The sequence below is a fragment of the Cryptomeria japonica genome, chromosome 11, assembly GCF_030272615.1.
Source record: "Cryptomeria japonica chromosome 11, Sugi_1.0, whole genome shotgun sequence".
NCBI classification, from domain to species: domain Eukaryota; kingdom Viridiplantae; phylum Streptophyta; class Pinopsida; order Cupressales; family Cupressaceae; genus Cryptomeria; species Cryptomeria japonica.
The window spans coordinates 194,835,415-194,855,410 of NC_081415.1; the positions used below are offsets into that span (position 1 = coordinate 194,835,415).

The window sequence follows — 19,996 nt, forward strand, 5'->3', positions numbered from 1 at the left end:
ATGCGTGTTGTAATCATAATTCTATCACATAACGTTTTGTCTTTAAGATTGACCAACTACATGTTTTGTTTAAGGAATATATTTTTGACCAACTTGCCAAAATTGTAAATACATTCTAGATTGACATGAAAATATAACAAATATTGGAATGGGTATATATTGTTGATCTAGCTTCATTCCTAAGTGTTGGTGTAAATAAATATTCATTTTGGATATTATTACACTTTACTTAAGTTAACTTAGGATAATGCATCTCTTCGTAGTTTGGATTTGAGACACTTAAGGAAGTGTGCACATAGGGATAGAGCTTGTAGGAGAAATTCCACCTTTTGTGGTGTTATTTTGTTGTTACACTCCACATTCGGTGGGTCATCCACCTCTTGTGGAATATTATATTATTTCTCCTACCTACCCCTAGTATTTCTTACCTACCCTTGTTTCTCATTGAGCCACATGTCATAATTGTGTGCTCGTACATCCATATGGCCTTGCCTATATAAGCAAGCCTATATTCATTGTATTGGTTAATCCAGTTGATCATTTGCATATTGATGAGAATACAATTTTGTTCTTGTCATTCTATTGTATCTCTTTTTATGCTTTTCATTGTGCCCTTGATCTTGGCAAAATCCTACATGGTATCAGAGCCATTGGGGCTTCATTGATTAGTTTTTTGGAGACATTTTGGAGGCTTCTATTTTTGGATTTGGGGATCTTCATTTTTTGGGGGCGTCATACAGCGATTTGGACATCATCGTTGAATCCGAGAGGCCATTTCCATAAATTTCAACTATAAAATCGACCTATTTTGGTGAGAAATTTTTTTTTCCCATTTTGGCTATTATTGTACGGATTTCGAATTTTTTTTATTTTCTAAAAAAAAATAAAATAGAAAAACAACGATCAAAAAAAATTTTTGAAAAAAAAAATCAATTCTTTTTTTTTTTTTTGTTTTGGGGGTCCACAGACCCCCCTGTACTCTGCAGTACCCTACAGGTTGTAGGTCCCGCCGCCACCGCGTACCTCTTGCCGCTGTCATGTACCTCCTGTCGCCGCCGAGTAACTCCCGCCGCCACTGTGTAACTCTCGCTGACAGCTCTGAACTCCTGCCGGTCACCCCGCTCCCGCCGCCAGCCCCCTCGGCTCCCAGCCCACCAATATCTCCTCCTCCGGCGACGCCTTCCTCTCGCCAGCGGTCCACTAAACCGACGGACCTGCGCCCGCCATGTGGCAAGCGGCCACTGGCCCGCGGTCAACAACTGGCAGCCCAGTCAGCTGCCACATCACCCACCACACAGAGCTGATGCAAACCACCACGTTAGCAGTCTGTACGCCCAGTCAGCTACCCAATCACCGTGCCCAGTCAGCAGTCCATACGGTATGGACACCCAGTCAGCAGGGAGGTGAAGTTTTCGGACGGTCATATGATCATAAAATTTAAGCTCGTAAATTGCTGACATCAGCACCACATCAACAGACTTTTGAAATTTTTTGACCCCCTCTCCATTGAGCTTTTTGGTTTTGCAGTCCAACTTTGAAAGGCCATATCTTGCTCATTTTTGCTCCTTTTTTGGTGCAATTTTTTTTGAAATGGGCTAAAATTTTGTGATCTTCATAGTGGTGTGGTTATTTTCTGATTTTGGTGCACAAGTTGTTCAGAATTTTCAGATTCTCTCAATTGTACCTGTCCAATCCTCAATTCTACAACTTCAAAGGCCTCGTTTGAGCTCATACGACCTCATTTTCAGGTGCCATTTTTTTTGAAAGTGCATGTTTTTTCATCTACTTTCATAATCTATGATCAGATTTCAGAGATTTTGAGTGGAAATTATACTTTCAAATATTGGTCTTATTTGGCCTATTAGGTACTTGTAATGTGCTTGGAGCTTAGTTTAGATCTCTTGCATTATCAGTTTGAGTCTCTTTTGGCCTTATTGAGGCAGTTGTAAAATTGTAATCAGAATTCCACTTTGCCATTTTTTGCAAGTGGCCCATTGTATATACACTAATTATAAAGTGTCAAATCATCACTTTTAGGGGGGTTCTTTGATTGAGTGATTTTGGGGGGGGGTGTCTTGTGTGATTGTGCCTCTCTTTGTGCTCTTTCATTTTTGTTGCAATGAGTCCTCATAAATTTGCACCTTTAACTCCACATAATTATGCATAATGGAAAAGGGTCTCACGCATTACATAGATGGAACAATAACAGCACCACCTGATCCTAAGGCTGATCCTAATGCTCAGTTAGAATGGCTCACAAAGAATTGCATGGCTCTTGGAACTTTGCACAAGTATGTATCAGATGACCTCATTTTTCACATTGATAAGTGTACAACAATCAAGGAGGCTTGGGATATGTTTCAGAAATTGTATGGTCAAGTTGATGAAATCAGAGGTTACAAAATTGACAATGAGCTCACCAACTTGGATCCCAAGAGTTTTGATACAATCCAAGATTATGTCACCAAAGTAAATGAGCTAAGAGCAAAGCTTAAGGATTGTGGAATTGACAAAAAGGATGCTCAATTGATATTCAACTTGTTGGACAAGCTTGCACCAGAATATGTAGCATTTGTGTCTAGCTTCCAAACTCATCATTTGACAGTGGGGAGTTCCTATGTTATGCCTTCGTTTGATGCTTTCACAGAAATGTTAATATTGGAACAATCTAAGTTGTTGAACATGGGACTTCTCAAGTCTTCAAAGTCCAAGGCTTTGGTGGCTAATCAAGGGAATCAAGGAAGTCAAGGCAAAGATTCCAACAAGAAGATGAAGCACTCTAAGTCTAAGCCACACCAAGAAAAAGGACAATCATCCTCTCCATCACAAGGCGATTTTTCATCCTCTTCCAAGAAGGGGACACCACCTAAGAAGGATAAACCAACTTGTTCATATTGCAAGAAGTATGGTCATGATGAGCATCGATGCCATGCAAAGCAAGTTGATGAGTTAACTAATCTTCTTAAGAAAAACAACATCAACTTGCCATCCGCCTACACAAATAAGGATTCATCTCCTTCCTCTTCCTCACATTCTAAGGGAAAAGGGCAAGCATTTGTGGCAACAACAGGTTCTTCATAGCAATGGATACTTGACTCGAGTGCCTCATATCGCATGGGTTCTACAAAGGAGCAGTTTTCTTCATTGGAGCCATCTAAGGTACCTCACATTTACATAGGTGATGATACTCAAGTAGAGGTTGAAGGGAAAGGTTCAATTGACATGGATGATGGAACATTTGAGAATGTTCTCTATGTTCCTAATTTGTCTACCAACCTTTTCTCTATCTACCAAATCACTCACTATGGAAATGGGAAAAAGGTTGAGTTTACACCAGATTTAGTTGTGGTAAAGGAACTTGATGATGATGCCTTGGTAGTAGTGGGACAAGTCAATGACAACTCAAGGCTTTATTCATTCTCCCACTTTGTGCCAAGTTCACCTTCTAGGGCCTTGCTTACTCATTCAAATTCAGAAAGTAAGCTATGGCATGAGCGGTTTGGGCACCTCAACTACCGCTATCTTCCGCAGCTCAGCACTAAAGACATGGTCACAGGTCTACCTCAAATAAGTTTTTCAGAGGGTGTATGTACAGGTTGTTCCATGGGCAAGCATCCCGAAGAGAAGTTTGATAAGGGGAAAGCTTGGAGAGCTTTGGAAGTTCTTCAACTTGTTCACAACAATGTAGCAGGTCCATTTCCAGCACCTTCATTTAGTAAGGCCCGCTATGTCCTCACCTTCATTGATGACTACTCCCGCTTCACTTGGGTCTACTTTCTCATTCATAAGAGTGAAGTATTTGACAGATTTCAGGACTTCAAGACTTGTGTGGAGAAGCAATCAGGGAAAGTGGTCAAGATTCTTCGCACAAATAATGGAAGGGAATATGTGAACAAAAGACTTGAGGATTTTTGTACATTTGAGGGGATTGATCTTTAGCATTCTGACGCATACACTCCATAGCAGAACGGGGTTGCAGAACACAAGAATAGAACTCTCAAAGAAATGGCTAGCTATATGATACATGCACGTTCTCTTGATCCTGCCTTTTGGGCTGAGGCTATTAGTTGTGCCACACACATCTAGAATCGGGTTCCTCACAAAGCTTTGGAAGGTATTACTCCTTTTGAGGCTTGGGCTGGTAGGAAACCGATTGTGAGACATTTCAGAGTCTTTGGGTGTCCAGCATGGGCTCACATACCTCCACAGAAATGCAAGGCATTGGAACCTTAGAGTCGGCCTTGCATATTTATTGGATATCCTAAGGGTGTTAAGGCATACAGATTGATGGATCCTGAGACACATGAGGTGTTCATTGAGAGGAGTGTTCACTTTGAGGAAAGTTCTCCTCGCTTAGCCTCTCTATCTCCTCCACCTTCCTCCATTGTGGATAGTGATGTTAGTGATTCAGATGATGAGACTCCCTCAACTCTGACTCACAGGGTTACACCTCCGTTGGGTCCACTTGCAATTGAGGAGCCTCGTTCTCCACCTCCACCTAGACCTCGTTGGGCTTGACAGACACTTGAGTCCGCGGGTTCTCTTGTTGGGGATCCTTCAGATACATGGAGAACTCGATCATAGCATCAGGATCTACCACATGCATTCATTACTACCGCTTCTAATCCACAAACATTTAGGGAAGCATCAGGGGTTCATGAGTGGGACCAAGCTATGGAGGAAGAGTATAGTTCCTTGATGAGGAACAACACATGGGATTTAGTCCATCTCCCTAAGGGGAGAAAGATGGTTCGATGTAAGTGGATCTATTGGACCAAGTTTGCAGCGGATGGTAGTGTGGATAAGTATAAGGCTCGACTTGTTGCGAAAGGTTTCTCTCAAGTTGCAGGTGTTGACTATACTGAGACCTTTGCACCCGTAGCCAAGATGAACTCCATTCGTTTGACACTTGCTATTGTTGCAGCTCATGGTTGGGCTGTACATCAAATGGATGTGAAGAGTGCTTTTCTTCATGGTGATCTTGATGAGGAGATTTATATGGAGTAGCCACAGGGTTTCATCTAGGATACTTCCTTGGTTTGCAGACTAAGGAAATCTCTCTATGGCCTTAAGCAGGCCCCTAGGGCTTGGTATGCCATGATGGATTCCTTTCTTCTCTCCGCAGGGTTCACTAGGTGTCATTCCGATCTGAATGTCTACATTTTGCGACAGGATGACTCTCACTTGATACTTGTGCTATATGTTGATGACTTGATCATTATAGGGAGTACTTCATCCATCATTAGTAGGGTCAAATCTGCTTTGCATGACAGATTTGCTATGACTGACTTGGGTCTTTTGCACTACTTTCTTGGGATAGAGATTTCATAGTCACCTTCCAGGATTACACTATCGCAGCCCAAGTATGCTCTTGATCTACTTGCACGCTTTCATATGGCTAATTGTAAGCTTGCCCCGACTCCCTTTCTTTCAGGAGTCAAGCTTGAGGCTCAGTGTTCTTCTCCACCAGTTGATGCCACTTTGTATCGTCAACTTGTGGGTAGTTTCATCTACTTGACCCATACATGCCCTGATATTTCATTTGTAGTTGGCATGGTTTCCCGCTTCATGCAGGCACCACATGAGCTTCATTGGAAAGCCACCAAACGCATTCTTCATTACATCCAGGGTACACATCAGTATGGGATTCACTATGCAGTAGGCACAGGACTTCGCTTGGTTGGTTACACAGACTCCGATTGGGCTGGCGATCTTGATGATCGTAAGTCTACTTCTGGTTACAGTTTTCACCTTGGGTCGGGCCCCATTTGTTGGCAGAGCAAGAAGCAACATGCTATTGCTTTCTCTTCGACTGAGGCTGAGTATTGAGGTGCTGTTAACGCAGTGACTGAGACCATTTGGCTCTAGCAGTTTCTCACAGAGTTTGGATTCACCACTCCATGGCAGACAGTTCTACATTGCGACAATCAGAGTGCTATTGCAATCTCGAAGAACCCGGTCCAGCACCAACGAACCAAACACATTGAGATTCATATGCACTATATCCAAGAGCTCATCCAGGAGTAGATCATTGATTTGCAGTATTGTCCTACAGCAGAGCAGGTTGCTGACATATTCACCAAACCTTTCACTGAGAGTAAGTTCCAGTAGTTGCGAGCTGTCTTGGGGGTGCGGGATGTGTCATTAGGGGAGGTCAGTTGACTTCTCCTTCCTCTCTTATGGGGGGGACTTTTTCCTCTTTGAAGTTTTGTCCTTCTTCTTTGAGAGTCTTTTGTACATTCATCTCTTTTTTGGGGGGGAGTTTTTTCCCACTAGGTTTTCTCCCTTTCTCCATTTGTGAGAGATTGCATTGCATAGTTTTGCTTGCATTTGCATATTGTACATGGGCACCTCTCATGGCCTAGTAGCCGGGACCCATCTTGCATTGTTGACTTGAGTCTTCATTCCCCTAAGTTGCACTTAAGGGGGGGTGTTGGTGTAAATAAATATTCATTTTGGATATTATTACACTTTACTTAAGTTAACTTAGGATAATGCATCTCTTCGTAGTTTGAATTTGAGACACTTAGGGAAGTGTGCACATAGGGATAGAGCTTGTAGGAGAAATTCCACCTTTTGTGGTCTTATTTTGCTGTTACACTCCACATTCGGTGGGTCATCCACCTCTTGTGGAATATTATATTATTTCTCCTACCTACCCCTAGTATTTCTTACCTACCCTTGTTTCTCATTGAGCCACATGTCATAATTGTGTGCTCGTACATCCATATGGCCTTGCCTATATAAGAAAGCCTATATTCATTGTATTGGTTAATCCAGTTGATCATTTGCATATTGATGAGAATACAGTTTTGTTCTTGTCATTCTATTGTCTCTCTCTTTATGCTTTTCATTGTGCCCTTGATCTTGGCAAAATCCTACACTAAGGCATAGGATGTGTGTGAAAGTGGAAAAAGTTGTGAAAGTTGTATGCTCAATAAGGAGAAGGATAGATGTGATCAGTGTGCAAATCATGATGGATATCATATGTACATTGTAAGAGTGTTTTGATGTAGATTTGATCAAACTAATGTTGAAGGTAGATTTTTGAACCGCATAATACATCTTTTGTATTTCTTATCTGTAATTGAGGTTGGTACCTTGCAATCTACTTTGCTGCTTAGTTATTTGGATTAGGGGATTGGTTTCTCCATCTCAGGTTGATATTCTTATGGGTTGGTGCCTAAAAAATATTATAAGTTCTCTATTATCATTGTGAGACTAGGTTTAGACAATAGGTCTAAAGATCTATTCTCGCCATGATTTTTCTCTTCTTAATTTTATTGAAATATTCCCATAAAAAACAAGAGTTTGAAAATTATTGAGGAGAACAACATTCATATCACATAAACTTAATATTTTCCAACGTGCAAGAACTATCAATATCTTAGGGTGAATCACTTAAACCTAACATTGTGATTATTTTCATTTTTCAAGCCATGAAAACTGACTTTTGAAAATATTACCAAATTCATTGGGCATGTTTGTTGTGCAATGTCTTATTAGTGATCATTTTCCTAAATTGGTAAGTGATTCCACCAATTATAAAGGCCAAATATGAACAACTTGAATATGTTTCACAATCTTGCATGATTATGAAAATGTGATAACCATTGATTACCCAGGGTAGGTCATTTCATCTCATAGAGGATGCTACCTCTACTATAGCGGGCTTTGCTTCTGGATCAATGGCATCTGGAACCGGGCTCCCGGGAGGGGATATGAAACTGGATCCGTGCTTGGGGACTCCGCTCCGAACCTGAGGGAAGGGAAGATAGTCTATGGGACCGGAGGCAAGAAAACGAAAAATGTTTTCTCAGGTAGGCTCCTTCCTTCCTCTTTGTTAGTCGATGGTGCCTTGGATCGGAAGCAGGCCCTTGAGAATGGCCAAAGCAGGAAAGAAAGAATGTTAATCGGATAAATATTTAGGTATTATTTCATACATTGAATATTTTCCATGAGACTTTAATTTTAGAAGACTTTAAATGTAACTTCATTCAAAATTAAAAGTGATACTCCTTTTTCATCTCCTTGGTAAGAAGAGCATGATGGTGCTTGATAGAAATGAGATTGGTTGGTGTAAAGGTTATGAAAGTCCTCTGTGGATTGCTATGTTCCCTCTCTACAGTGCATACCTCTTGTCACTTATTCTTGGGAAAAAAATAGCATAAAGAAAACATTAATCTAGATATTTATATAGGTTGACAGTATAAGAGAAGCTCGGTTATAAAACAAATTCCCAATTTAGAATTATTGATCCCTTGATATTAACTAACTACATGCTTTCACGGATTTGTATGGCATGAGTATATAATCAATAGTTGATAAGGTTGCCATTGGGAAGGATTATAAAAAATGGGATTTTATTGAGGATTTGGTTCAAGATAACATAGGATCTAAACAATGCACAAGTAAGTGGTAGGTATCATAAAGGAGTTAAAAAGTAATGTGGGAGTTTTTATCTAAGCCAAAGGACGATGGATCTCGGTAATCCCTAATAGATAATGTAGGAGGCAATAATTTAATAATAACATATAATTATATAAATAATTTAATAATATTTACTATTATAATAATATAACATAATATAACAATAATAATTTTACTAATTTTATATTTTATATTTTAATTATAATTTAATTAATATTATAAATATATTAAAATAAAATTAAATCATCTCTATTTATATAAATTTAACTAAAATCAAATTAAAATTTAAGTTATGTTATTGAAATTAAATTCAAATTTATTAAATTTATTTTATAATTATTAAATAATAATTATTGAAGTTAAACTATGAAAGTAACATTGTGGGACCAATGAAAATGGATATTCTTTTTTAAGGAAAATGGATATTCTTTTTGTAAGGAAAATGGGGCCAACCTTAAACCACACACATTAAGCAACATATTAAGCATAGACAATGTTAGTTAACTCTGAGTGTTTAACACTTCTAAATCTAGAAGTGTATTCTTAATGTGAGCACACACATTAATCAACATATTAAGCCTATAAAATGTTAATTAAATCTGAGTCTTTAATACTTTTAAGTCTACAAGTGTAAGTTTAGTGTGTGTGGTTTAAGCAGAAAAATGAATTTTTTTTTTAAATGTTTCCATTTTCACCTAGTGGGACTGAATTTAAACACAATGAATAGAAAACCTTATTCATCTGCAACCTGAAATTTCTGATTTAGTACAAAAATATTCATAGATTCGACTTTTAATTCTTTTTTAAATTCCACACAAAACAACATTCTGTATAATTTTTAAAATCAGTAAAACACGAACAAAATTTTCAAAAGTGAAATGCATCCTATCATACTTTTCATGCGTTATTCATTGAGACGCTACAGCCCTTCATTTCCTATCCTCCTTTCGCTGTTGATTGCACTTATTTTCACATGCTCGATACAGCCATTCATTTCTTATCGTCCTTTGGCTCAGGTTTTATTTTTTATCGTTGAGGCGGACAGCCATGTCAGTTTGCGATTTAATTTTTTTTGAGATGGCAGAAATTTCACATTGAATAGGCTTTTATAGTGAATGATTTCAAGTCATATCAGTCGACTGGCTATTCTCCCAAAAAAATATAATTTTAATCTTTATACCATCTTATCGTTTTAGATTTTGAAATGTGGTTCAAATATGATTTTTTGGTATTTCTTGAGCAATCTACAGTCAATTATTTCTATCAATGGTGGTGGAGCTTGCAAACCATACATTATCTTTTTTAAATTTTTATTTTTATTTTTTGGATAACTTTACTGTTTCTGATTTAATATCTGTCTTTTGTAAAAAGGAGTATGAAAATCTATGTGACTATAAAAAGAGAATATATCTTTAGATAAGGTTTAATGACGAAGTCTATGTTGTAAGCATCTAGATGGTGTTGAGTTCAAATCTTCTATAATATTAAAAAGAGGAAAAAATGAAAGATAAGGTTTATGGTAGAGATATTGCAGTGGAGGTAGAGTAAATGTAGATTAGACGTGTGATAAAATTTTCAAATAAGATATGATTTTGATTAGAAATCCAAGTAATTATAATAAAAATATTTTTATTTGGAAGTGGTTTTCTTTTCTTTAATTGATTTTGTATTCTTTCAAGGAGATCACAACTAGTGTAAATATATAAGACTAATATCTTTTTTATTATGTTTAGAAATGACCGTTTTTGAAAGGGCCTTAATCTTTATATATAAAGATAAACCAATGAAATCTAGTCAACAGACCTATACAATAAATTTATTTATTGGTTGGATTCCGAGATTCGATATCATCCCTCGAAATTGAAAGGAACAATTCACTAGCCTTCTCTTCAGCTCTTTATTAACATTTTCTTACAACTTTTGATAGCTTTAAAATGCTTTTCTTGTAGATCTTGAGACCCATTTTTCTGTCCTTAAGGAAACCCATATCCACATCATTTATAACAGAGTAGAAGGATTTGAATCCTATATTTATAGAGAAATTTGATGATTTATTCACGATGAAAGGCCTATGTGTAGTGAGAAAGGAAGTTCAAAAGTGTAAGTTTTATTTTAGATTTTCGTATCGTTATTAATCTTTTAATGGTACTTAGAACAAGGGACACCCAGATGTGTTTTATTATGTCATTTTGCATTCATTTGAAGATGGTTCTCTTATTAGGATGATCTAATGTAGGGAGATACTTTCTATTTTTCATTTCCACCATCTAGAGGATATCAAGGATTATTTTCCAGACATTGTGAATTTTGTTGGAAGTTGGATTACTAAGTTGTAATAGTGTTGAACTAGAGTGCATTAAGGATTTTTAATTCAAAAGAAAAATAGCTCTTCTAATAAGTGTTTAAAATATTTATCAATATATTGCCTATTGTTACATGTTTTATGTATCTATTGTGCAATATTCAAATAATAGTGTTACCATTATACATTTCTTTTTTGTATGTTTCTAACTTAAAATATCATTTCTAATATGAAATTAGTCAATTCAATTTCCTCTCTACTTCCCTTCTCTATTTCTCACTTCTCTATCCTCTTCTACTTTCCCATTTTAAATGCATGTTCAATGACCACCAATTTTTTCAAGTATTCTTGTAGTGGAAAATGGAATGTGTATATATATATATATATAAAGTACAAATTATTTGTTAGTATATAGAGTTACCATTTATTCTTAACTTTAGTGTATGCTTTAGTGGTTTTCTATATGTCAATTTTTTAATATTCTAATATTTTATTTTAATGTATATGTACCTTAATTTTCTCTAAACATTTTTTTTCTAGGTTTTTTAAATGATTAATCAACATCTAAATTGGCATACAAATATTTTATAACTAAATGAGACATTATTTAACATAAAATTCAAGTATTCTTTTCCTAGTCTTAATGTAGATTCTATTAAATTTGGATGGATTTCTAACAAATGAAATCAAAATTATTAATTACATGAGAATTTTTTGGTGATAAAATTGGACCTTAATATGAATTTTAAAAACTAGAAATTGATATCCTAGTAATTGTTCATTTCTTACAAATATTTATTTGTTTATGTAACTACAAACATGAAGCTTAGATCACTCAAAATTTAGACTCTATTATGATTTGTTGTATGTCAATTTGTTTAATGAATATGACATAGAGTCATGTTTGACAATTTTGGAAACAACAATAGTAATGGCAACTGAGTTTGGACAAGCTTCAAAGTTGACTAAATTTATGCATAAATATCTACAAACACTTTGTAACTAAAAAATTTGACATGTTGTTCACTCATTGGTACATGTGAATCCACCAATTATAAAGGCCAAATATGAACAACTTAAATATATTTGACAATCTTGCATCATCATGAAAAAAGTAGCCACCATTGATTACACAAAGTAGCTCAATCCTTCTCATAGAGAGGAACACCTTTAACATAAATATTTAAACTATTATTTTCACATTGAATATTTTTCATGAGACTTTTATTTAAAAGACATTAAATGTGACTTCATTCAAACTTGAGATCAATGCCCCTTTTTTTATCTTTTTGGTGACAAGAGCAAGATGGTGCTTGATAGAAATGAGATTGGTTGGTGTAAACGTAATGAAAGCACTTTATGAATTGTTGTGTTCTCTCTCAACAATCCATGTGAAATTAGAATTTTGGAAGGTATAATACCTCTTGTCACTTAGGCTTGGAAAAAAAAATAGCATAAAGGAATCACCAATCTAGATATTTATGTTTGTTGATAGTATGAGAGAAGCTCGGTGATAAAACTAATTTCCAATTCAAAATTATTGATGTTCTACTATAAATTACATGCTTTCAACAATGTTTTTGATATGAGTATATAATCAATAGCTGATATAAGTTTTCCAAACGTGGGAAGGATTAGGAAAAGGGGGTTTCATTGAGGATTATTATCAAGATAACTTAATATCTACACAATGCACAAGTAAGTTGTAGATATCATAAAGGCATTGTGAAGTAATGTGGGAGTTTTTTTCTAAACCAAAGGATAATGGATCTAGGTAATCCATAATAGATAATGTAGGAGGAAATAATAGAAGTGGAGGAACCCAAGAGAAAAAATTAAGGCTCTAGTGACAACTAGAACCAATCTTGAACACCCCCTTAACATTGGTTGGATGAAGTTGAATTTCGATGGGTCTTCTCGTGGTAACCCGAGTCGAGCGGGATGTGGTGGTATGGTTAGAGATTCATGTGGGGGCCTCATCCTTGCCTATGTGGAAAAATTTGGTATACAAACCTCCAACCTAGTTGAAGTGGCTATGGTTTATCAAGGGTTAGTTGCCGCCAGGGATAAGGGACTCAAATGCATCATTGTTGAAGGAGATTCTCGAAATACAATCATGATGCTTAAAAAACTGGAAGACTTCCTCTCTCATCACAAAGTCTCGTTCTCTCCTTCCCACTCTTGGCGATGTCATCTTTTGTCATGTGCTGCAAGAGGGCAACTATGTGGTAGACAAGCTGGCAGGTGTCAGCATGTTTGTTAATAATTTTGAAATCTGGACTCACCTACACAAAATCTGGATTGTGGCTAATGCCATGATTTCAAATGACCTATCTAACGATGTGTAATCCCAAGATTTCCTTTTTGGTAATTTCCATTCTCGCCCTTTCATTTCCTTCTTGGATGAGGTAGCAGGATTTAAATTTTGTTGGTACTACTTACCACTGTATCCCTCTGACCTATCACTTACTCATTTTGGCTTTAGTTTCTTTAGATATGGGTGGTGATTTGAACTAGATTGAACCTAATGAATCCTTTGAATTCAAGAACAATGGGGAGCTTTTGAGTAAGGTGATTCAAGGCAATTTGGATTCTTATGTGGAGGGAATGACTAGCCATGATCCTAAGCTCTATATGGCTTTTGCTCAAGCTTGGGATAATAGTGCCAGTAAGATTCAGAGTGTTGCCTCTATGGTTTCTATGGAGACCATCATGAAAGTGAATGGATTGGCCCTCGATGACATTTCCTTTCCTAAAAAACCCAAGGCGAGTTATAAGGAGGATTTTGATCATTTCTTTGAGCTTAAGGAAGGGGTTTCCAGGCTTCAAAGCAGTTATAGAAGGGAATAACTTCTTGGTATCTGGAAGGAGGTGGCCCTTTTTCTCATGAAGTACTTCACCCTGGATGGAAGGAAAAGAAGGTTCCATCTACAAATTTTTCCCATGTTGAATCATCTTCACAATGGGAAAAGACTGAATTTTCCCTACTGGGTTTTGTCATCTTTATCTCACTCTTTCTCTAAAGCTATTGTTAAGGGTAAACCCCCTCTCCATTAGGGCCTCATTCATAGTTTGTATGATTTCTATTAAGATCGGGTCCACATATGACCCTAGTTTATATGTTGATCTTATTGTCACTCTTTCAATTGTAGTAAGTGTCATATTTGGGTTTTAAAATTCCCACTAGAAAAAGCCCTACATGTATGTGGATACCCAGCCTAAGATGCACAAGAATGTGGAGATTGTTGAGGACTCGAGCTTTGAGTCTCTTTCTTCAGATGAGTCAAAATCTTCATAAACCACGGGCTCAGATTAGTCCCCTGCCAATACTGCTAATGCTAATGTCAACCCTAGCCTTTCCCTAATAAACACTCCCCCCTCTACTAATTTACCAAGCCCCCAAGTTCTATTTTGGTCCTTACTAAAATTTTGAAGGACCTACATGATGATGTATAAAGACAAGATGACCTGTTAAAGTGGCTATTTGGGAAGATGAATATGGCTATTAGAAAAACTAATTGGTTAGAGGCAAGGGTAGAGGCAGAAGCCAGGGCTAACACTTGGGTGGATGGTTTAGATGAGAACAAAGTGTAGGAAACTACCAATGACCTTGTTGACCTCATGAGGCAGTTGGATAAGGTGGATGGGAAAATTGATGATATGGACACCAAGATAAAAATGGTTGGGACCAAAATTTAACTAGAAGAGGGTAGGAAAATGCATGAGGCCCTCAAAAATAAAATTGAGGAGGTTAAAACATTACCTGCAAGAATGTGGCCAATATGGACAATGCCTCCCTACAGGCTATCTAGGATAAGATGGAAAGGAAAAGAGTGAAGAAAATAAAATGCATGAAGTCATTTGCTACAATCTCTAGCCTTATGACGTCTCTAGTTAGAGCCACCCCTAATTTCATGTTGGTCTCCTCTATCTCTAGGATTGGCTCGAGAAAAAATATATATTTCTTTAATAAAGTGTTAAGTCTATGTCAAGATTGGCAGGAAAAAGGTGCCCACATGTAATAAACCATTTCTTTGTGTCTATACTGGGTGTTTGTTTGTTTTTGTGAGTTTCAGTATCTCTTTGTTTTGTTGATTTTCTAGTTTAGTTGATGGATTTCAGGTCACCCTGCTAGGTTTTTGATGTGTTTTGGTGGGGATTTTTTTGGCTGGTTTCTCTCCCTCATGTGCTCTTGGTGTCACTCTACGGTTATGTAACAGTATTGACCTATCCTACTTTTATTAATCAAAACTAGTACCAATCTTAGATTCATAGATTTTTTAAATGTTAAATTTACTTGATCTTATGGAGTAGAAACACGAGTTTGTCTCATGTATCTCTTTCTAATTCATGTTAGATAGTATTACTTGGACATATATGCTTTGAAATTCACCTTTAGGTATCTTTATTGAACACAATGTTTTTTATTGATTTCAAGGTATCAAGGAGTTTGCTCAATTGTTGTAATGTTGTCATTCTATGTTAGAGAATTTAAGAACAATGAAGAATAATATCTAGCTATGTTGGATAGCTCTCTAGTAGAATGTTAATGTTATTATCATGTATCAGTATTAGTTGCTCCTAACTATCTAGAATATTTTTATAAGTTTCAAAGCGTCTATGATAATTTTTTGAGCTTTGTTGCTCATAAATAGTATGCACTCTTAGTTGTATTGTATTGGTTTGTGTTACCACATTCTACCAAATTCAAGTATTATGGCTTGTGGTTTGGAAGATAATTAAGGCTACATATGAAGAAAAATCTATTCAAGTTTTAGAGGCTGAAATTTAGGAAGAAGAGAAAATTATAAGCGATACATCGGTCATTGTATTAGTTGGTTGACTATGCTGATGTTCGTGGTGGATGTGCAAAATTCTAGTAATGTATGCTAGCTAGAGGAAACATGTGAAGGTTGTTTGCGACCAATTGAGTTCATGTTCAATAATGCATAATGTGATCATAATTCTAACACATAACATTTTGGCTTTAGGATGACTGGCTACATGTTTTGTTTAAGGAATATATTTTTGACCGAACTTTCCAAAATGGTAAATATGTTCTAGGCTGACATGAAAATATAATAAATACTAGAATGGATATATATTGTTGATCTGGCGTCATTCCAAAGGCAGAGGTTGTGTGTGTGAAAGTGGAAAAAATTGTGAAAGTTGTATGCTCAATAAGGAGAAGCATAGATGTGATCAGTGTGCAAATCATGATGCATATCATATGTACATTGTAATAGTGTTCTGATGTAGATTTGATCAGACTAATGTTAAAAGTTGAGTTGTGAAAGGCATAATACATCTTTTATATCTCTTATCTATAATTGAGGTTGGTAAATCATAATCTATTTCGGTGCTTACTTATTTGGATTAGGGGATTGGTTTTCCCATCTTAGATTGAGATTTCTATGGTTTGGTGCTTGCAAAATATTATAAATTGTTTATTATCTTTGTGAAGCTAGATTTGAACAATAGATCTAAACATCTTTCCTCACCATGATTTTTCTCTTCTGAATTTTGTTAAAATCTTTCCCATTAAAAACAAGAGTTTGAAAATTATTGAAGAGAACAGCGTTCATATCTCGCAAACCCAATATTTTCCAACGTGCAAGAACTATCGATATCTTAGTGTGAATCACCTAAACCTAACATTGTGTTTATTTTTATTTTTGAGGCCATGACTACTGACTTTTGCAAATTTTGCCAAATTTATTGGACGTGTCTGCTGTGCAATGTCTTATGAGTGATCGTTTTCCTAAATTGAAAGGGCATCCCTCCACTGTTGAGATAAATTTGGAGAATCTTTCGCAGTTCGAAGTGTCCCATTCTATTTTATTTTTTATAGGAAAATCTTATCAACCTTTTCTTCTTTTTTAAGATAAACGACTGAAGATGGTCCTATGCATTACATGCTTTTCTCGTTTGGATAAGAAAAGCTGTGGCTGAAATTTTGTAGGATAATTAACACAGATTTTATGATTCCCTTGAGTTGAGATTTGGTGTAGGCTTTTGAGTTTTTAGAAAACTACTTTGAGTAGGGGACGTGATAGTTTGAATTTTGAAGGGGTTATAGAAATTGTGTTTTAAGTAGGCAAATAAATATGTATCTGTATTTTTCTTGTTTAGAATTTAAGTTGGTAAAAAATTAGTTAAAGATGGAGAAAATGAATATATAGATTGAGAATTAAGAATTGAGAGTATTTATTTTATCAAAATTAATCTTAGGTATGTTTGCATTTCATTATTTAATTAGTTTACATTTAAAAGATTTAAATCTAAGTTGGTGGAGAAATAAAAAAAAAATCATGACTTTTATTAAACTACTTTGTAAAGACCTTCGCTGAACTGATATGCTTGCTACCTTTATCCCCTCGTGCTCATCTAGATCTCCATCAAAAATAATAATAATAATAATAATTCTTCAAATAAAACTCTAAATATGTCACATGCCAATGTGGGGACACTTACCCACCCCAAATAACACCTAATTCTAGATTATTTAATAAGAACCCTTCATTCCTTTGGGACTCACACCCAAATATCTCTTTGAGTCACAAGTTTGTTTTGTGTTTTCAGCATGGCTCTTAAGTTGTTTGTGTGTATTCATTTGCTCCTGTTCATTTTCATGGCCGTTGTATGTAATGCTGAGTATTCAGGAAAGCTTCTGGGCCAAGTCAATGTAATCAACAGTGATGGCCCTTATTTGGGCCTGGTTGTTCCCAACACTTTTGAAATGGACCCCCTACTAGACCCCTCAAATTTTATAGTCAATGAAAACGTCTCCTATATAGATCTTTCTGGTAATTTTCTTGGCTGCTCTTTCATATATGGTACTGTTTTTAGGGTTATATACAACGTAGTTATATGTATACTTGCTGCTTCGCAGGAAGGAGATTCCATGTGGGAGCTATTGCAAATCAGAAGGTCATTGTGGTCATGACAGGGCTGGCAATGGTAATTAAATATAAAAATTCTGATGTTTAATGTGTTATATCATGTGCTATAAAGACAATGGGAACTGGAAATTTTGGAAATTGAAAATTTCCGTGGTTAGCTTATCTTTTTTCTTTAAGACATAAAATCCAGAAACATAAAAGTTTATTCTGTCAGTCTATAAAATTTCAAACCAATGTTGTATTAAAAAATAGATTGTTCTCTTTTAGGTTTTGTATACCGATGAAGATCATTTATTTAGCACGTAAATGTTAACTAATTAGGTAAAGAAAATCAGGTCATTCCTTATCCATTTACATATAATCAATGTAATCTCAGACATATAAATAACAGTAGCAGGCCTCAAGTCAAGTCACTCCACCTCACAGCACATAACCCACTAATGTTGGTATTTGAATGTACAGATGAATGCAGCAATAACTACCCAGCTTCTCTTGAGTTTCTTCAAGATAAAAGGAGTTGTGCACTATGGAATTGCTGGAAATGGAAACTCTGACTACCATATTGGTGATGTTATCATTCCCCGGCAGTGGGCTCATACTGGCCTATGGAATTGGCAGGTACCATTAAATTTCATTCATTTTTTAATAGATTTTCATTTACGGATTTTATTACTGAAGAGTTTTTTTTTGGTTTTGTTGATTTTAGATTTTTTTTCCTCGAAAATGTATATCATCGTTTGTAAAGTGAAAACTTTTTTACCATTTGGTCTCCTTAGGCTGTACTGAAATGCTAATTTTATTGAACAGAGATATGGACAAGGACCAGACGATGAACTTGCCTTGGAAGACAATGGGGACTACACTCGTGATATTGGGTATATTCATTTTGCTAACTACAGTACAGAAGAAGGCGTTGACAATCTTTTAAATAATGTTTGGTACAACCCAGACGAGATTTTCCCTGAGAGTGGCACTCCAGAAGTTAGACAGCATGTATTTTGGGTCAATGTATCCGAAACTTATTATAACCTTGCTGAGCAGCTAGAGGTAATTCATTCATATTATTTAATTCATTTTCTTGCTAACACAATAAATTGTACATATGATTTCAATATAAAATTTTATTTGAATCTGAATTATAACTCTGGAACAATAAACAGAATATAACACTAGAGTCCTGCACCAACTCTACAACCTGCTTGTCAACCACACCGAAGATTGTGAAAGTGGAGAGGGGATGCAGTGCCAACATCTATGTGGATAATGCTGCTTACAGAAACTTTCTTCATGACAAATTCAATTGCACTCCCATTGATATGGAGAGCGCAGCAGTAGCATTGGTAATAATATATGTTATAATGGTTTGTAATGCATTTCTATAGTTACCTAGTCACAATTTCTTATATTGTTTATTTGTTTGTTTGTTTTCTCCCATTTCTATTTGCAGGTTAGCCTGAGTATGGGGAAGCCATTCATAATAATCAGAGCCCTCTCTGATTTGGCAGGTGGATCGAGTGCAGAAAATGAAGCTACTATTTTCCTCAACTTGGCAAGCAAAAATGCTGTGATTGTTGTCACTGAATTCTTTAGTCTGCTTTCATCCTTGCTGATAAACCTACAAATGGTTTAGGAGTAAATGATATGTGATTCGATGCTGATTCACAAGCTACTTAAATAAGAGGTTATAATATGTGATAGCTACAAGGACCATCTAGCTTTGGTATCTACAAAAACTTAGATTACTAAATTGATGTAGATACTTTTCTAAGTATTGAATGATAATAATTATTAGAAGTATGACGTTTTTATCCAAATTTCAAAGACATAGACTGCCTAAAATGATTGATAATTTGAAATGGTTTATCTTTTTGTTAGAGTTTTGATAGCTTGAATGTTTCAAGTTACAGTTAATACGAAGACAGCTAATATTTCACAAGGGTTCACTTTTAATCTCAACAATGGCATTAGTGAAAAACTCTGAAACAGGAAGCTAAATAAATATATTGTTTTGGAAGTCTTCCTGTGCTTATGTTTTAGCCTAAATCATTGTCCCATTTGGTATGCAAGATAAAAATACATGCCTTTGTCTCAGAAAGCAATTTATGATTATATCCACTCAATTATCATGTTTTGGTGGAATGGCTTAATCTAATTATATAGATGAATGGGGCATTCTAATCGATTATATCTTTCAATTTACACATCTTTCTTAGTGTTTGTTCTTATTTGTTTACATTTTCATAAATTTACTATTTGTTATATCTATTTTATATTTATTGTATCCTTTAATTTCTTACTTTCAGACTAACATTTACATGTTGTAATTAACCTCATAATGTGTGAGATCACACCTGTACTATGT

The 19,996-nt window shown here is 35.7% G+C and overlaps 1 protein-coding gene across 1 annotated transcript; it reads left to right on the forward strand.

Annotated features, from left to right (window-relative positions):
• The first annotated feature begins 17,259 nt into the window (after window positions 1–17,259).
• LOC131044023 (bark storage protein A) lies at window positions 17,260–19,477 on the forward strand. The gene is made up of 6 exons (XM_057977286.2): window positions 17,260–17,538; window positions 17,625–17,692; window positions 18,097–18,252; window positions 18,442–18,681; window positions 18,795–18,974; window positions 19,082–19,477. The coding sequence occupies exons 1-6, from the start codon at window positions 17,316–17,318 to the stop codon at window positions 19,262–19,264; spliced, it is 1,050 nt and encodes a 349-aa protein (XP_057833269.2). The 5' UTR covers window positions 17,260–17,315; the 3' UTR covers window positions 19,265–19,477.
• The last annotated feature ends 519 nt before the right edge of the window (window positions 19,478–19,996 follow it).

Coding starts and splice junctions, on each gene's coding strand:
- LOC131044023 (XM_057977286.2), top strand. CDS start 17,316: ATGGCTCTTAAGTTGTTTGTGTGTATTCATTTGCTCCTGTTCATTTTC. Junction 17,539..17,624: donor CTCCTATATAGATCTTTCTG/GTAATTTTCTTG, acceptor GCTGCTTCGCAG/GAAGGAGATTCCATGTGGGA. Junction 17,693..18,096: donor TCATGACAGGGCTGGCAATG/GTAATTAAATAT, acceptor TTGAATGTACAG/ATGAATGCAGCAATAACTAC.